We start from the raw sequence: 19,772 nt of genomic DNA, 5'->3' as shown, positions 1-19,772 counted from the left end.
AAGTAAGTTTGGCAACTCGCAATGAAACCACATAAGAGAATGGTCGCAGCATGCCACACCGACGAAAGTGAAACGCCGGCATAGCCATGCCTCCTAGAGCTTCATTGCTCCACCGCAATCGATCGTCTAGTTACGGCTGACCTGAGGAATGCTCGGCCCAGTTCGCAGTCACTGATCAAGACGACATCATGTCAATTATACTTCGAGTGAAGAGCCTTGTAAATTCGCTTGAATCAAGTGTTACTTTAATACTGAGACAGTTGTAAATACACAGAACACTCCTGCGGAAATATGTTTTACAACTTAAGTAAATAATGATATGTACATCGTAATAAACTGAACTAATATTTATGTGTTATAGTTCCACTCAGTCTCGTCCCTGAGCAAACCACCGTTATAGTGGTGAGTGTACTTTCGTCTGGCACAACAGCAAGTATTATATCTTTGATAGATACAACTCAATAGCAGTGTTATTCTAATAAGTTGGTTGATTTGGGGGCGGGGACCAAACAGCGAGGTCATCGGTCCCATCGGATTAGGGGAGGATGGGGAAGGAAGTCGGCCGTGCTCTTTCAAAGGAACCATCCCGGCATTTGCCTAAAGCGATTTAGGGAAGTCACAGAAAACCTAAATCAGGGTGGCCTGGAGCGAATTTGAACCGTCGTTCCCCGGATGCGAGTCCAGTGTGTCAACCAAGTATCGTCCATCATTACCTGCGAGGCTTTTCTGGGCGAACGTTGTTGTTGTTGTTGTTGTTGTTGTTGTTCCGCAAACATTCGATACATTGCATCGTTTCCGAGATAAGTAGCACTGAAGTTAGGCAATTAGGGCATTGCGTGCGCAAATTCAAGCAAATTATGCTGCTGCTAAATCATTCCACCGTGTATCGGTGTCACACCCCGCGGCGTCTTCTTTTATTCAAATTGCGCTATAAATTGCTAATTACCCTAGTCTGATTCACAACCTCATTAGTTATTCTATCTACCCATCTAATCTTCAGCATTCTTTTGTAGGTATAGATTTTAAAAGCTTATATTCTATTGTGAACTGTTTATTGTCAATGGTTCACTTTCGTACAAGGCAACATCCCAGACGAATACCTTGAGAGAAGGCTTTAATTTATTATATTACATGTTGATAAATTCTTCTTTTTCAGAAATGGTTTTCTTGTTATTGCCAATCTGTATTTAATATCCAGTCTATTTCGGCCACAGTTATTTTGCTTTGATGAAACCTTCTGTAGTCATGAGCCCAGCCGTGGTGTCGCGCTGTCGCAATATTTCGACTAGTTTCCTGAAGAAATATTGCGACAACGCGATGTCTCGACTCCACTGCTAACCATTAATGCAATTCTTCAATAAATCCTGCATTCGCATGTATTTATTTTGCTACCCAATAGCAAAACCCATCTACTACTTGTAGCATGTTATTTCCCAATCTAATTCTCTCGGCATCGCTTGATTTAATTCTACTACATCCCATTCTCCTTGTTTTAATTTTGTCGATGTTCGTCTTACATGCTTCTTTCAAGACAATGTCAGTTCCCTTCAACTGATCTTCCAACTCCTTTGTTGTCTCTGACATAATTACAATGTCACCGGCAAACCTCAAAATTTTTATTTCTTCTTCCTGAACTTTAATTCCTACTCCAGATTTTTCTTTGGTTTCCTTTATTGCTTGTTCAATATACAGGTTGAATAACATCATGGATAGGCTAAGACCCTGTCTCACTCCCTTCTCAAATGCTGCTTCCCTTCGACTCTCATTCCTCCTATCTGGTTTCTGGACAAGCTGTAAATAGACCTTCGCTCCCCGTGTTTTACCTCTACTATCTTCAGAATTTCAAAGAGAGTATTCCAGTCAACATTGTCAAAAGCTTTTTCTAAGTCTTCAAATACTATAACTGTAGGTTTTCCTTTCTTTGACCCACCTTCTAAGATAAGTCGTAGGGTAAATATTGCCTCGCATGTTCCCGCATTTCTTCGGAATCCAAATTGATCTTCCCCGAGGTCGCCTTCTACCAGTTTTTCAACCCTTCTGTAAAGAATTCATGTTACTATTTTGTAATCATGGCATTAAACTGATAGTTCGTTAACCTGTAAGCAACTTCTTTCTTTGGAATTGGCATAATTTAGTACTTCTTGAAGACTGAGGGAATTTTGCCTGTCTCATACATCTTTACACCAGATGGAAGAGTTTTGTAATCGCTGGCTCTCCCAAGAATCTCAGTAGCTCTGAGTGAATGACACCTACTCTAGGGGGCCTTGTTTCTATCTAGTTATATCTAGGTCTTTCAGTGCTCTGCCCACTGTTCCTCGAATTTTCCTCACTTACTTTCTCTTTTCTTTTCATAATATTGCCTACCAGTTTATTTCCCTTGTACGACTCTTTTACACGTTCCTTCCATCTTTCAGCTTTCCTATATTTGCTTAATAATGGCTTTCCATTTGAGCTCTTGTTACTGGTACGGCTACTTTTGTTTCCTCCAAAGGCCTCTTAAATTTTCGTATAGGCGGTATCTATCTTTCCCCTGGTTATATATACTTCCATATCCTTACATCTGTCATCTAACCACACCTGCTTGGTCATTTTGTACATTCTGTCGATATTATTTTTTAAACGTCTGAATTCTCTTCTGCTTGCTTCATTTCCAATATTTTTTGTTTTAATTTTCTTTACTCATCAATTCTAAGTCAGAAAAATATGCAACCAGGAAAGTATCCGACCGTCTTGGTCGAGAACTGAAACTGTTGGCAGAAAATTAAAACTGTTTCTGAATAAATTAGAATAATTGGTTTGACAACTCCTTTTATCTAGAGGAACTTCTGAATAGATAATTACCAGTCTGTGGCTGCATTCCATTTATTAAATTTTACTGAAACTTACGAATCAAGTAAAAATTCAGTTGTGTAATGAGAGCACGTCCACAGAGAAAATGCATCTTAATTGTAGACGTACTGACACGTTTTATGTTGCAGCAAGTTGTCCACAGAACATGTAAATAACTAACGGAACAAATGTCACAGATATGATCTGTCCTGAAAGTACCATGACATTTTTTTCGCACCTGTACCATTACTTCACCCATTACAGACTTTCATCTCAGTGGCACACGAATAGTTAATATAAGAATGCCGTTTCCGAAATATTAATCCTGTGCTCGATGATGCTTCCTTTCATCAATTCAACAAAGTACCTTCCTTTAGTCATGACAAAAGTGAGCAATTGTCAGCCCACTTAAGACTATGTACCTCCTTCAACATGGCACATCACGCAACGTCCATTATCAGCCATATGACGCTAAAGGAAGGAAGATTAGTGTTTAACGTCGCGTCCACAACGAGGTTTTTAGAGACGGAACACAAGCTCGGATTAGGGAAAGGTGGGAAAGGAAATTGGTTTTGCGCTTTCGTGAGAACCATCCTCGTTTTCGCCTGTGCGAACCCACGGAGATTACCAGTCGCGGATTTGAACCGTCGCCCTCCCGAAAGCGAGTCTAGTGTGTTAACCACTGCGCCATCTCACTCGGTACTACGTGAAGTAGACATCACGGATAGGAGGTAGTGATAAAAATGAGACCATACTGTGTATAATAAGCGATATGACGAATTTTTAGTCAACACTGGATACTGTTGGGCTCTGTCCAAGTTTTTTTTTAAATATATTTCTCATCGTTGACTGAAACAGAAATTTAAGTTTGTGATTTAGACAAGATAGCATTCCTTACGGTTGAAATTAACTAAATCGGAAATGTATAAGTATCGAAAACTGAAGCTGAAAGTAGTTACTTCCCCTGTGTTATTCAAATTGATGACCACCGTGGGGGGTATCACTGCTATTAATGAACACTGTCACTGCAAACTGTAAATTTTCGTTGTATGCCGGTGCAAGTATAAAGTGGAGTGAATACAGGAACAACCCATAATTTGTAAATAAAATTGTAGCAGACTTCCAGCCACATGAAGTGATTACATATCGGGTCGAGTGCTCGTTGGCCACTGTCAGTCACTTACCACTTGACAATGGCTGAGGAACACTCGGCCGAGAGCTCGTTGACGTAGCTACAACCACTTGACGTGGCTGGAAGCCAGAGACGATTTTATTCAGTCATGTCTCCACGATACCACGCATTCGTACGTACACTCTGTGATTTCTTCTTAATCGCGACTCTGGCCCATATACAGATCTGATCTGCTGGTTAATAGCAAATAATTGGATCCGAGTCAGTGAGAGCAGACGCACCTCAGTTATGGCGCTAAGCAGGGCGCCCTCGACTTCTGGCGCCATGGAGGAGAAGCAGCTGTCCAGCAGCAGGATGTCTGGGTTGGTGAGCAGCGCCCGCGCGATGGCCAGCCGCTTCCGCACGTCGTCGCTGATGTTGCCCGACAACGGGGTGGCGTACCTCTGGACGAAAGAGAAGAGGCAGTAGTATTATTCACAGCTTCCAAGTGATTCAGTGACAAACAAGTAAACGTTGTAGCACTAAGATAACAGATAAAGTGACCCCGACGTCAAACAACAGAGTATGTAGTAGAATGATTAGAAGAAAGAACCCTTCACTAATCAAAACCATTGAAAGAATAATGCACTTATTTTTGTTCCGTGTGTATAAACACGTATGACACGTGACAAGTGGCGCAAATGATCTAGGGATTGTACCCAGAGCTTCAGCTGGGAAGATATACTTCTAGATTTGACGTCAAGAACAGTGAAAAATAGTGAGAGACAGTCAGATGTCGTCGAGGCAGCAGACGACTACAGAGTGGAGACGATATGAGTAATGTAGGGGTATGTTCATGAATAGGGAGATAATTCACAGTGTAAAGACAAAATTCTAAGAGGGAAAAATATGAATATTGAATCTAAGTGCTCAATCAAATTTAAATTTGGAAAAGTGCCACGTAACGAGCGCAGGTGGTGCAATATGGTAATATCGTTGTAAATCGTTGTAAGATAACAGTTGGTGTCGTAAAATATCAGTCGAAATAATAATCATTTATCAACAAAATCATCTCAAGAAAATATCGACAGCGTCAACACATAGCAAGGTAACAAAGAACTGAATACTATTGCAAGACTGAAGAACACTCTGGCAGACGAAGAAGATGACTAATTGGTGTTAGTGGTTGGCATACTGCAGCAGTTTTAAACAAGTTTCCATATTGTCAGATTCCAATAGTAAATGCAGTGAGATCCCAATAATAAATACAGCCGATAGAGTCTCGGTGGATGTTATCAACTGTAATCGTCTCTGCCAACATGTAAATCTGTCCACAACGGTTAGTAAGTAACGTTGTCCTTCAGAGGGGGGCTCTGGCCTGACGACATCAGTGTTTGTATATGTGCAAATCTTTCCGTCGTTATCAGGGAAGCTGCTTGTTGGTGTTGTGCGCATGCCATGCTATTTTACTACACTGACGTTGCTTACATGTGTGGGCCCACTGTTGGCGATCCGTCTCCATTCCTAGCCAGAGACTGCAGAATAGTTTTACCAACGCCTTAACTCCCGGGTGGCACAGACTATGCACAGTTTAAAACATTTGTCTGCGGAGTGATGCTAGCTCAAACGGCTAGGTCTTACCCGAGTATCTGAGGCTGGAACTTCAAAGAAGATTGAACTCTTAAGTTCGACTTATCATCACCCAGCCAATCATGAATCTCTGTGTCACGTACTTGGGCTTGGCCGGGTGTGTAAAGTCAACCGTCTATGGAACAGTGCTTATGCTTGATAAACAGTCCGCAAAGAATTATTCGGACTAAAAATGTGCCGGATGTTCGTAGAAAACTGTGAGATAACCTCTAGCTGGTTATATTGTCGTGGAGAACACTTATCGTTATTCTGCCGGAATGTAAATGTTAGAAGCTTATGGTGTGTATATATTGCAAATTGCGACCTCAAGCTGCATGTGAAAGTATTTTATAGTGGTGTAGAGAGCTAACAATTCTGTTCAAAAATGGTTCAAATGGCTCTGAGCACTATGGGACTTAACATCTATGGTCATCAGTCCCCTAGAACTTAGAACTACTTAAACCTAACTAACCTAAGGACAGCACACAACACCCAGCCATCACGAGGCAGAGAAAATCCCTGAACCCGCCGGGAATCGAACCCGGGAATAACAATTCTGTACCAAACACGCTGTATTGTTGCTGCATTGGCGTCAGCTTCCAGGAGATAAAGGTGAGCGGCTGCCAAACGTCATTTCGTGTTCCATTGACCATGATCTCGAATGTTTTGTTGCCTGTAGTGACATCTCAGTGTGGGACTGAATATGGAGGCTTAGGATAGGCTAAGCACAGTTGGCGGTGGCGTGTTTGGTGCTGTTATAAGTAGTTTAACTTGTCGCGAAATTGAAGTAGATACTTCCGGTGAATTAGTATGGGCAGAGGTCATTCTTGGTAGCCGGAATAAAATAATAACTGGATCCTTTTACCGACCTCAAAATTCAGATGATACAACTGCTGGAGGGTTCAATGAAAACTTGAGATTGATTTCAAACACGTACTCGACTCATACAGTTATAGTTGGTGGTGATTATAATGAACCCTTGATATGTTGGCGAAAATCCATGTTTCATTCCGGAGGTACGCATAAAACATCATCCGAAATTGTGCTAAACGCATTTTCTGAAAATTATTTCTAGCAGTTAGTTCATGAGCCCACGCGAATAGTAAACGGTTGTGAAAACACACCTGACCTCTTAGCAACAAATAATCCTGAGTTAATAATGAGCATCAAAGCGGATACAGGTATTAGTGAACACAGGTTGTCGTAGCGAGATTGAATATTGCAACCCCCAAATATTCCAAACATAAACGAATAATATACCTATTCAAAAAAGCAGATAAATATTCACTTGACGCCTTCCTGAGAGACAATCTCCACTCCTACCAAATTAACAATGTGCCAGTAAGTGTAGACCAGATGAATTTTAAATTCAAAGAAATATTATCGGCAACAATTGAGAGATTTATACCAAATAAATTATCAAACGACGGAGCTGTCCTCCTCACTTTACAAAACGGGTCAGAACACTATTGCAGCAACAACTAAAAACATGGCAAATTTAAACGGACGCAAAATCTTCAAGATTAGTGATTTTTTACAGAAGCTCGAAATTTAACGCGGACTTCGATGCGAAATACTTGTCTCGAAACCTGGCAGAAAATCCGAAGATATTATGGTCGTATGTGGCGTATGCTAAAACTAAAGACGACGGCGCTGCCAAGGCAGAGTTACTAAACACAGCATTTCGAAATTTCTTCATCAAAGAAGACGAAGTAAATATTCCAGAATTCGAATAAAGCTGCTAGCATGAGTAACGTACATATCCTCGGAGTAGTGAAGCAACTAAATCACTTAACAAAAGCAAGTCTTCCGGTCCAGACTGTATACCAATTAGGTTCCTTTCAGAGTATGCTGATACAATAGCTTCATAGTTGGGAATCATATACAACCGTTTCCTCGACGAAAGATCCGTACCCAACGCCTGGAAAGCTGCACAGATCACACCATTATTCAAGAAAGGCAGTAGGAGTAATCCACTAAATTACAGGCACATATCGTTAACGTCAATATGCAGCAGAATTTTGGAAGATACATACATCAAAAAAAGTTTTCCATCACTGCGATTCTCAGAACTCCTGAAGATAAACATTGACTGTGGATATTGTATCAGAGACGCAGTCCCTTTGACTGTTCAGAGATCTCACTAAACCAGCCCAAACATGTAAACAACTATGCATCAGCAGCGCTTATTTGACGGATGGGTCCGACAGCCGTTCAGTTCCAGTTATTCCACCAGGAAGGAGGTACACGGCTCGTGTCGTCTGTAGTTCAACCATGCCTAAACGGTCAATACCGCGGTTCGATCGCGTCCGCATTGTTGCTTTGTGCCAGGAAGGGCTCTCGACAAAGGAAGAGTCCAGGCGTTTCGGAGTGCACCAAACCAAAGTGATGTTGTTCGGACATGGAGGAAATACAGAGAGACAGGAACTGTCGATGACATGCCTTGCTCAGGCCGCCCCAAGGGCCACTACTGCAGTGGATGACCGCTACCTACGGAATATGGCTCGGAGGAACCCCGACAGTAACGCCACCATGTTGAATAATGCTTTCCGTGCAGCCACAGGACGTCGTGTTCCGACTCAAGCTGTGCGCAGTTGTCTGCACGATGCGCAACTTCACTCCCGACGTCCATGGCGAAGTCCATCTTTGCAATCACGACACCATGCAGCGCGGTACAGATGGGCCCAACAACATGCCAAATGGACCGTTCAGGATTGGCATCACGTTCTCTTCATCGATGAGTGTCGCATAAGCCTTCAACCAGAGAATTGTCGGAGACGTGTTTAGAGGCGACCCGGTCAGGCTGAACGCTTTAGACACACTGTCCAGCGAGGTGGAGGTTCCCTGCCGTTTTGGGGTGGCATTTTGTGGGGCCGACGTACGCCTGGTGGTCATGGAAGGCGCCGTAACGGCTGTATGATACGTGAATGACATCATCCAACCGATAGTGCAACCATATCGGCAGCATATTGGCGAGGCTTTCGTCTTCGTGGACGACAATTTGGGCCCCATCGTGCACATCTTGTGAATGACTTCCTTCAGGATAACGACATCGCTCTACTAAAGTGGCCCACATGTTCTCCAGACATGAATCCTATCGAACATGCCTGGGATAGACTGAAAAGGACTGTTTATGGACGACGTGACCCACCAACCACTCTGAGGGATCTACGCCGAATCGCCGTTGAGGAGTGGGACAATCTGGACCAGCATTGCCCTGATGAGCTTGTGGATATTATGCCACGACGAATACAGGCACGCATCAATACAATAGGACATGCTTCTGGGTATTAGAGGTACCGGTGTTTACAGCAGTCTGGACCACCATCTCTGAGGGTCTAGCTGTATTGTGGTACAACATGCAATGTGTGGTTTTCATGAACAATAAAAAGGGCGGAAATGATGTTTATGTTGATCTCTATTCAAATTTTTTATACGCGTTTCGGAACTCTCGGAACCGAAGTGGTGTAAAACCTTTTTTGAGGTATGTATATTGTGTTCGAACATTATGAATTACCTCGAAGAAAATGGTCTATTGACACAGTCAACACGGATTTAGAAAACGTCGTTCTCGTGAGACACAACTAGCTCTTTACTCACACGAAGTGTTGAGTGCTTTTGACAAGGGATTTAAAATTGATTCCATATTTCTAGATTTCCAAAAGGCTTTTGACACTGTACCACACAGGCGGCTTGTAGTGAAATTGCTTGATTATAGAATATCGTCTCAGTTATGTGACTGGATTCGTGATTTACTGTCAGAGAGGTCACAGTACGTAGTAATCGAGAAAAACAGAAGTGATTTCTGGCGTTCCCCAAGGTAGTGTTATAGGCGCTTTGCTGTTCCTCATCTGTATAAACGATTTAGGAGACAATGTGAGCAGCCGCCTTAGGTTGTTTGCAGATGACGCTGTTGTTTATCGACTAGTAAAGTCAATAGAAGACCAAAACAAATTGCAAAAGATTTAGAAGAGTTATCTGTATGGTGCGAAAATTTGCGATTACCCTAAATAACAAAAAGTGTGAGGTCATCCAGGTGAGTGCTAAGAGGAATCCGTTAAACTTCGGTTACACGATAAATCAGTCAAATCTAAACGCCGTAAATTCAACTGAATACCTAGGAATTACAATTATGAACAACTTAAATCGGAAGGAACACATAGAAAATGTTGTGGGGAAGGCTAACCAAAGAGTTTTAATGACAGGACACTAAGAAAATGTAACGGATCTACTAAAGGGACTGCCTACACTACGCTTGTTAGTCCTCAAAAAATACTGCTGCGCGGTGTGGAATTGTAGCACGTTTTGTATTATCGCGAAATAGGAGAGAGAGTATGACTGAAATGATACAGGATTTGGGGTGAACATAATTAAAACAAAGGAAGGTTTCTTTGCAGTGGAATCTTTTCACGAAATTTCAATGACCTACTTTCTCCTCCGAATGTGAAAATACTTTGTTGACGCCGACCTACATAAGGAGAAACGACCACCACAATAAAATAAGGGCAATCAGAACTCGCACGAGAAGCTATAGGAGTTCGTTTTATCCGCGAGCTGTACGAGGTTGGAGTAATAGAGAATTGCTGTGAAGGTGGTTCGATGAACCCTCTGTCAGGTACTTAAATGTGATTTGCAGAGTATCCACGTAAATGTATATGTAGATTGTTGAAGTGCGACGCCAATGGCTGATTGGCTCGCGTCAACAACAGGCACTAGCGGGGGGTCCAGTGCAGGCTGTGCTAGTATTATCACCTCAGCTATGTTTCGATTGGCCACCTCAAAAGCGTCTAACATTGCTTTGGTCCACCGCACGGGCGCTTTGCCTTTAGTTTTGGGCCCTGCTAGTGCTGGCGTGAGGCCCTTGGAACTCTGCTGCACATTGCAAGGGCAACGATAAAAGAACTGACACAATTCCTTGGCTGTTTCTGACAGTGGGCGTGATACCTTGGACGAAATAATGTGTCTCAATTTCCGCCTTGATGAACGTGCACTTGGCTGTATTCAAAATTATTTCACATTCGTTGAGTCGTGTAAACACTTCTAACTGGAGACGTTCATGGTCCTCTGGAGTGGTTCAAATTACGAGGAGGTCGTCAAGGTAAGCAAAGCAGCAGTAATACAGTCTTCTAAACACAGAATATATAAATCGCTGTCATGTATGTGCAGCGTTTCTAAGTCACATAAAAACTTTCGAATAAGCCAAAGCATTTAATTATGGCTGTTTTTGAAATATCTTCTTCGGTAACTGCGATCTGTATATATGCTTTAGCACTCTCTAATACGCTGAAAACCTTCTTCCCAGAGAGGGCATGCTTATAATCTTTTAGCAGCGGGACAGGATACTTGTAAGGAATTGTAAGTGCTTTCAGTGTGCTGTAAAATCCTCGCACAGCCGCCACGCACAGCTCCTTTTTGGCACCAGATGTAATGGTGACAACGATGGCTCACTTTAGGGATGGGTGACACCTTTCTTCAGCATCGTCTCAAACTCTAATCTAACTGTGGCCTAACTGTCCAGTGCAAGTCGCCTAGATCCTCAGGAAATAACTGGGCCAGCAGTAGTATTAATATAATTTACTGCGTTATGGCGTACCATCTGTGGGGTCTTAGGGGACCGTGTGAGTGATGGATACTGCTCGAGTATGTTTGCGTACCCATCTGTGGTCGATTGGATCACGTTGATTGGTTGGTTGGTTGGTTTGAAAGAGTGGGGAAGGGACCAAACTGCTAGGTCATCGGTCCCTCGTTACGATTAAAATAATTCCACTAGGGTGGGAGCAAAATAATCGAGACATACGAAACACAGCTGGAAGAAAGGAGAAGACTACAATAATGACAGAAGGCAAACAAACACTAAAATGGACAAAATCGGACAAGAAAAGCAGAGAGACGCAAGAAACATGTAGAAGAGATCAAAACGAGAGCAGGTTAACATGGCTGGCTGACCATGGGAATAAAAAGGAGAAACCAGCCACTCTCCAACACATTAAAACCTCCGCCCTAAAAGCACAAGGGTGGAGGACACAGAGGGACAAAGGACATGAGCTAAAACTTAGATCAAATGATAAAACCCACCCTCACGAATAAAACGTAAAACTAAAGCTGCTGTTGAGGCACTGTAGCCCAACACTGAATGTAGGGTGCTGGAAAAGTTAAAAGTCCGCCGCAGACCGCCCAAAAGTGGGCGGTCCAGCAAGAGATGGACGACTGTCACTTGTAAGCCACAGCGACACTGAGGTGGGTCCTCGCGACGGAGGAGGTAACCATGCGTTAGCCACGTATGGCAAATGCGGAGCCGGCCGAGGACAACAGATTCCATGCGAGAGGACCGCATGGAAGGCTTCCACGCATTCGTAGTCTCCTTAATGACACGCAGTTTGTTGTGCGTACTGTTATACCACTCCATCTCCCAAAGCCAAAAAACCCTGCGGCGTAAGACAGAATGCAGGTCAGTTTCGGAGACGCCCACCTCCAGAAGCGGTTTCCGCGCAGCCTTTTTGGCCAGCGTGTCGGCAAGTTCGTTGCCTGGGATTCCGACTTGTCCTGGGGTCCACACAAACACCACTGAATGACGGGACCGTTCCGCGGCATAGATGGACTCCTAAATGGACGTTACCAAAGGATGGCGAGGGTAGTACTGGTCGATAGCTTTGTAGGCTGCTCAAGGAGTCAGTACACAGGAGAAATGACTCACCAGGGCATGAGCAGATGTGCTCAAGAGCACGAGATATGGCCGCCAGCTCTGCAGGGAAAACGCTGCAGCCATCTGGCAAGGAATGCTGTTCAATATGCCCTCCATGAACATACGCAAAGCCTACATGACCATCAGCCATCGAGCCCCGGTACGTGCCGAAAATCGAGAGGAAGTGATAGCGGAGAGATGCCGAGTTAATGGAGTCCTTAGGGCCATGCAAAAGGTCCAGAAGAATCTGCAGCCTAGGAGTACACCATGGAGGTGTATGTGAATGGACCTCAAGGAGAGGTGGTAACGGGAAGGACTTCAGTTCAGACAGAAGGGACCAGATGTGAACCGCAATCATAAGCCCTGACCTGGACCACCAATGCGGGAGATGAACCACCGTGGTTGGGAAAAGGAGATGGTAATTCGGATGCATAGGAGAATTATGAACGTGTGCAACGTAACTGGCGAGCAGTTGTGCACACCTAACCTTCAATGGAGGGACTCTGGCCTCCACCAGGACGCTAGTCCCTGGACTCGTCCTAAAAGCTCCTGTCGCTAGGCAAACGCTACAGTGGTGCACTCGGTCGAGTAAACGCAACGCTGAGGGCGCCGCAGAACCGTAAACTAGACTCCCATAGTCAAGGCGGAATTGAACAAGGGCCCTGTAGAGCTGCAGCAGCGTAGAGAGGTCTGCACCCCAGTTGGTGTTGCTCAGGCAGTGGAGGGCATTGAGGTGCTGCCAGCACTTCCACTTAATCTACGAAGGTGAGGTAGCCAAGTCAACTGGGCATCGAAGACCAGTCCTAACAAGGGAACCTCCCCATCGCACCCCCCTCAGATCTGAACACAGATCAATGGAGAAAACAGGAAGAAGTTGTTAGGAACTATGAAAAAAATAAGCAAAATATACAAACTGAGTAGTCCATGCGCATGACAGGCAACATTAAGGAGAGCGTGAGCTCAAGGGCGCCTTGGTCTCGTGGTTAGCGTGAGCAGCTGCGGAACGAGAAGTACTTGGTTCAAGCCTTCCCGAGAGTGAAAAGATTACTTTCTTTATTTTTGCAAAGTTATGATCTGTCTGTTCGTTCATTGACGTCTCTGTTCACTGTAATAAGTTTAGTGTCTGTGTTTTGCGACCGCACCGCAAAACCGTGCGATTAGTAGACGAAAGGACGTGCGTCTCCAGTGGGAACCGAAAACATTTTCTGGATTCATATTGCCCACGGAATACATCTCACGTATTTAACGCACTCTCTTCCAAAGTAGCGAACAGTCAACTGCCAGCCAGGGAGCATCGTTAGCAGGAATACTCTCTCTTACGTGCGCTGTAGGCGACTGACGTAGTGTGTTTCGATGTTTGTTTAGGAGTAGCGTCCCCATACTACGGTGCAGTTACCTTGCATCGGACGGACGGAAGGGCAGATAATAATTGTCTGAAAATAAAAAATTAAACTTTTCACTCGAGGGAAAACTTGAACCAAGGACCTGTCGTTCCACAGCTGCTCACGCTAACCACGGGACCACTGTGCTCCTGAGCTCAGAATATCCTTGATGTTGCATATCTTGCGCATGGACTACTCAGTTTGTATATTTTGCTTATTTTTTTCATAGTTCCACACAACTTCTTCCTGTTTTCTCCATTGATCTGTGTTCAGTTTTTCAAGGCCTATCCACTGTGCCAACTTATAACTAAATTTGAGGGGGGTGCGATGGGGAGGTTCCCTTGTAAGAATAGACGTGTCTCCACTACAGTGAGTGGATCGTCATTAAGGTAAAGTTCTGGTTCTGGATGAACGATGCGACGCCGACAGAAAAGCATGACACATAACTTCGTGGTTGAAAACTGGAAGCTGTGGGCTAGAGCCTATGACTGTACCTTGTGAATGGCTCCCTGTAGGCGCCGCTCAGCAACACCAGTACTGGAGGTGCAGTACGAAATGCAGAAGTCATCCGCACACAGAGATGGTGGGACCGACGATTCTACAGCTGCTGCTAGACCATTAATAGCAACTAAAAATAGAGAGACACTCAATACGGAGCCCTACGGAACGCCAGTCTCCTGAATATTCCACGATACGATACACCTGAATACGGGGGGGGGGGGGGGGGGGGGGAACTATAGTAGGCACAGAAAGAATGGAGCGACAGGGAGTTCTGGATAAAAAACGGGAGCGGATCCCGGAGACGCCACTCATACAATGTGGCAAAGATATGATGTCGCCAGATCGTGTCGTATGCTTTACAAAAGTCAAAATAGACGGCAACCAGGTGTTGGTGTCTGGAAAAGGCTGTTCGGATGACAGACTCGAGGGACACAAGATTATCAATGGTAGAGCGACCCTGGCGGAAGCCGCCCTGACTTGGAGCCAGTAGGTCACATGACTCCAGGACCCAACCCAGCTGCCCGCATCTCGTGGTCGTGCGGTAGCGTTCTCGCTTCCCACGCCCGGGTTCCCGGGTTCGATTCCCGGCGGGGTCAGGGATTTTCTCTGCCTCGTGATGGCTGGGTGTTGTGTGCTGTCCTTAGGTTAGTTAGGTTTAAGTAGTTCTAAGTTCTAGGGGACTGATGACCATAGATGTTAAGTCCCATAGTGCTCAGAGCCATTTGAACCATTTTGAACCCAACCCAGCTGCCGACACACCATACGTTCTAGCAGCTCACAAGGATAGTTGGTGAAGCTGACGGGCCAGTAGCTATCCACATCAAGCGCGTTTTTACTGGATTTGAGCATCGGAATTCACAAGTTCCGGTAGGTGGCGGCGCTATGCGTTGCATTCAAAATAGCGTCTGTGACGGAGGTGCGTTCCAAACAGGTCGCGCAAACGTGCTTCATCTCCCGCGGGCCGGTCGGCCACAAACAGCTGTTTTCCTGCAGTGTTGTCACGGGCAGGTGCTCTTTATGGTCATTTGTTAGGCGCGAAGAACACTTTTGAGAACACCAACTGGTGACAAAAGTAATATACCCAACACCATTATCTATAGCAGACAGATAGTATAATATACAGGGTGCTCCATTGATAGTGACCGGGCCAAATATCTCACGAAATAAGAGTCAAACGAAAAAACTACAAAGAACGAAACTCGTCCGGACACTTGGATGATGTCGTCCAGGATACCGAACAGCATAATAGCACACGCCCGTTGGGCATTTTGATCACAATAGCCATACATCAACACGATATCGATCTTTTCCGGAATTGATAAACGGTCCATTTTAATACGGGTAATGTATCACGAAGCAAATACCGTCCGCACTGGCGGAATGTTACGTGATACCACGTACTTATACGTTTGTGACTATTACAGCGCCATCTATCACAAAACGAAAAAAGTGGTCCAACTAAAACATTCATATTTCTTTACGTACTACAAGAATATGTAATAAAAATGGGGGTTCCTATTTTAAAAAAACTCAGTTGATATCCGTTTGACCTATGACAGCGCCATCTAGCGGGCCAACCATAGCGCCATCTGGCTTCCCCCTTCAAGCTAGACTTCGTTCTTTGTAGGTTTTTCGTTTGACGCTTATTTCGTGAATATTCGGCCCGGTCACGATCAATGGATCTCCCTGTATACAGATACCACACATGTAGCAAACATCGGGAATATTTCACGATGCCCCACAATAAATTGCACGTTTTTTCAAGTGAAATTGGCCGAGAAAATAAATGCGTTGCATTACTTATTGAGCACCTCTCATATTATTTTGAAGAGCAACTGATTTTAGATCAGTCAGACTTCTAGCAAACTTTTATATTACGAAGCTCGTATTTCAAATGTAGGATAGAGTAGCTAACAGAGTAATTATTCAGTTCTTTGGCACGAATGAAACTGGTAATCATATTCATTTTTTTCTTCAAATTACGCACTCAAATGTAAGAGCCAATCTCAACAGCAATCTCTTTAGCCTTTTATTCGAGAACATAAAATTCACTATCACTCTTCGAAAACTGTTAGGTAGAAATTAAGTTGCCGAAGAGAAAGTTTGGTCTGTATGCATAAAACTGATCACAGAAGTAGCAAACAGAACGGGAAAGCAGATACAGCAGAAAAAATTATTAAGACGAAATTGGGTATTAAGGAATAAATGTTCTACATTGACCTCATATATTTTTGTCTAGCAGTAAAACTGCAAATACACTGGCAAAAATTAGATCAACTATTAAGCTTAATGTATCTGAATAGGACGGTTACATTCTGTCAAACAATACTTATTAAAATCCGGCTGGACGTGTAAGATGATCAGAAAGAGATAAGCATGTACGAACTGCACGACGTTCCAATTGACAAGACAAACATAGAACATTGTTTCCCAAATGAAATTTGGCTTCAGTGGTTTCAGTATTCAACAACACGGTGAAATCCTAACAGTATGCTTCTGCATCACACGTAGTTCTCTCAGCAAAATTACCCTGTGTTTCTGTTAAGAATTTTCGTCATTCTTGTTTCCAATTAGAATACTATGTCAGATGAGAACGAGAGCGATTCAAGCTTTCCGTCTGATCACCTAACAAGCGTGATGTAATGCTGGAATCTTGCCGAATATTATTTCATTCTTTTTAAAAATCAAATGACATTCGAACCTATATTGTTTCTCTGCTCTTCTCTTCTTACCTCTGAACTGCAGCTGCTCACATCATTGCAGGTTAGTTGGACCAGCTGGTTGACCAGTGCTGTGCAAGTTAAATGCGTCGGTAAAACTCTTGTCCCACATTATCGATCAGTCTATATGCGTCTAACACAGCGTAAAACGTATCCTTATGATGGTACTTGACTGTACTGGACACAGCTTGGCTTCTGCTCCAAGCGGAATGATCCAGTGACATTTAAGTAAACGTGGAAGAATATATGGTGTAATGTTAACGTAAGTTTTATTCTTATGATGAACACAGTATAGTAAGCTCCACGTAAAATTTCAGGTCGTTCCAGAAAGCACTGGACTGTAGGGCAGTCGTGTGAAGCAGTTCTGAAGCGCGTGGTGTTGAAAATGGAAAAAAAAGTCGAGCATCGTGCAGTGATTAAATTCTTCGTAAAAGAAGGTTTAACACCGACCGAAATTCACTTCTGGCTTGTAAATGTGCATGGCGGTTATTCAATTTCCACCGTGAAGAAATGGGCGTGGCCGTGAAAGCGTCTAGGATGATCCACGCGAAGGACGTCCAAACAGTGCAAGCACATCGGATAACATTGGCAAAAGGCAAGATATGATCTTGGAACATTGACGTATAAAAGGTGCGTGAAACTGCTAATGTTCTAGGGATATCAAAGGAACGTGTTGGTCACATCTTGCACCAGGAATTGAACATGAGAAAGCTTTGTGCAAGATTGGGTGCTGCTTGTGCTCACTTTGGATCCTAAGCGCATTCACAAGACACTTTCCGAAAACTGCTTGGTGCTTTGTAAGAAGAACAGAAGTGACTTTTTGCGTCGGTATGTGACAATGGATGAAACACGGATTCACCTCTACACACCGGAATCCATACAGCAGCCAATGCAGTACCATCAGAGGAACTGATCAAGGCGTCAGTGTTTTGGAATGCGAAAGGATTTCTGTTGATTGACTATCTTGTAAAAGGTAAAACCATAACTAAACAATACTACTGTCAGCTTCTAACGAAACTGGAAGCAAGCCTTCGTGAAAACAGACTCAACTTAAAGAAGAAAAATCACTTTCCATCAGGACAAGGCACCTGTCCAGTAAAGTGTCTTGAGCAATGGGAAAATTAATTTAAAAAACCTACCTGTTACCAACTGTTCATCTAAAATTGTGAGCCATATGTTTGTGACTATTACAGCACCATCTGTCACAAAGCGAAAAAAGTGGTCCAACTAAAACATTCATATTTCCTTACGTACTACACGAATATGTAATAAAAATGGGAGTTCCTATTTAGAAGAACGCAATTGATATCAGTTTGACCTATGGCAGCGCCATCTAGTGGGCCAACCATAGCGCCATCTTGTTTCCCCCTTCAAGCTAGATGAGTTTTGTTCTTTGTAGTCGTTTCGTTTGATGCTTATTTCGTGAGATATTTGGCCCGGTCACTATCAATGGACCACCCTGTATAGTTCTTTGATACTTGACACACCATGGGGAATTTATTTGTAATGTATCTTACTATACACTGTTTGGGTCATACTGCATACTTTAGCAAACCCTACGGGGAGTACTTTAGCCCAGAGAAAGTGAAATAACTAGTAAAAGGAAATTTTTCCAGAATGAGATTTTCACTCTGCAGCGGAGTGTGCGCTGATATGAAACTTCCTGGCAGATTAAAACTGTGTGCCCGACCGAGACACGAACTCGGGACCTTTGCCTTTCGCGGGCAAGTGCTCTACCAACTGAGCTACCGAAGCACGACTCACGCCCGGTACTCACAGCTTTACTTCTGCCAGTACCTCGTCTCCTACCTTCCAAACTTTACAGAAGCACAAGGTTCGCAGGAGAGCTTCTGTAAAGTTTGGAAGGTAGGAGACGAGGTACTGGCAGAAGTAAAGCTGTGAGTACCGTGCGTGAGTCGTGCTTCGGTAGCTCAGTTGGTAGAGCACTTGCCCGCGAAAGGCAAAGGTCCCGAGTTCGAGTCTCGGTCGGGCACACAGTTTTAATCTGCCAGGAAGTTTCAAAAGGAAATTTATTTTCATTTCTGTTATCACTGAGTATTTGAACATTATTTTTTTAAATTCTTATATCCGTCATGAATTACGAATTTGAAAGTGGTTTGACGAGTTGAAATAGTTGAGACTACATTCTGTGCGCTGTATAGTCAAGGCAAAATCTGGGGTGAAAATGCTCTCAGAAACATTTTTCGGTAGTTTTGCGGTGCAATCGAACTGAGAAGTGATCTGTGGTACTTTCATAGATATACCATGTGGCATATGGTGCCTTGCCGCAGCCAGTGACTCCATATTTTTTTTCTGGAAGCACTCCCCTTCTACTATCCTATCTAGTTAGTAAGAGCAGTTAGGATCCTTCTACTATCCTAGAGTATACAATGTGCAACATGTAAGACACAAGACTGTATCTTGACCAGGCTCTTAACTTACAGTGTGGAAGAACAAAACGACACCAATTTCAATTTTCTTTAGTAACTAGCATTTTCAAAATGATATTCAATTTTTTCTTATTAAGATTCATCATGTAGTGAATTGCTACTGTGTACCAGTAAAATATATGAGGATTTGCACTATGAAGTGCTGGAACATCCACCTTATTCCCCACATTTGGCTACCTCGAACTTCCATCTGTTCTCAAAACAGAAGAAATTCCTCGCTGGTCAGCGCTTTTCGTCCACTCGAGAAACCATTGTGGCTTTAGATGAGTGCTTTGCACCACTTCTGGAGGGTCACAACAGAGAAGCAACTATGGCATTGTAACGCCGCTGGATGAAATGTATTGATACTAGAGGACACTGTGTTGAAAAGTAAAAGTTCTTTGAAAGCATAAATTGTCATTTTCACTATAAGGTCGAGAACTTTACAGACTGCTCTCGTACACCTATTGTCGACTAATTAGATTACAA

At 43.6% G+C, this 19,772-nt stretch overlaps 1 protein-coding gene across 1 annotated transcript in view; it reads right to left on the bottom strand.

Moving 5' to 3' along the window:
* Positions 1-4,107: 4,107 nt before the first annotated feature.
* Positions 4,108-19,772, bottom strand: part of LOC126176279 (multidrug resistance protein pgp-1-like) — a 74,556-nt gene continuing 58,891 nt past the window's right edge. The window contains exon 5 of the mRNA XM_049923429.1: positions 4,108-4,404. Coding sequence (XP_049779386.1) covers positions 4,108-4,404 — 297 coding nt within the window. The remainder of the gene's footprint in view (positions 4,405-19,772) is intronic.

The sequence above is a fragment of the Schistocerca cancellata genome, chromosome 3 (genome assembly GCF_023864275.1).
Source record: "Schistocerca cancellata isolate TAMUIC-IGC-003103 chromosome 3, iqSchCanc2.1, whole genome shotgun sequence".
Lineage (NCBI taxonomy): Eukaryota > Metazoa > Arthropoda > Insecta > Orthoptera > Acrididae > Schistocerca > Schistocerca cancellata.
This window is presented reverse-complemented; position numbering and strand designations above follow the sequence as displayed.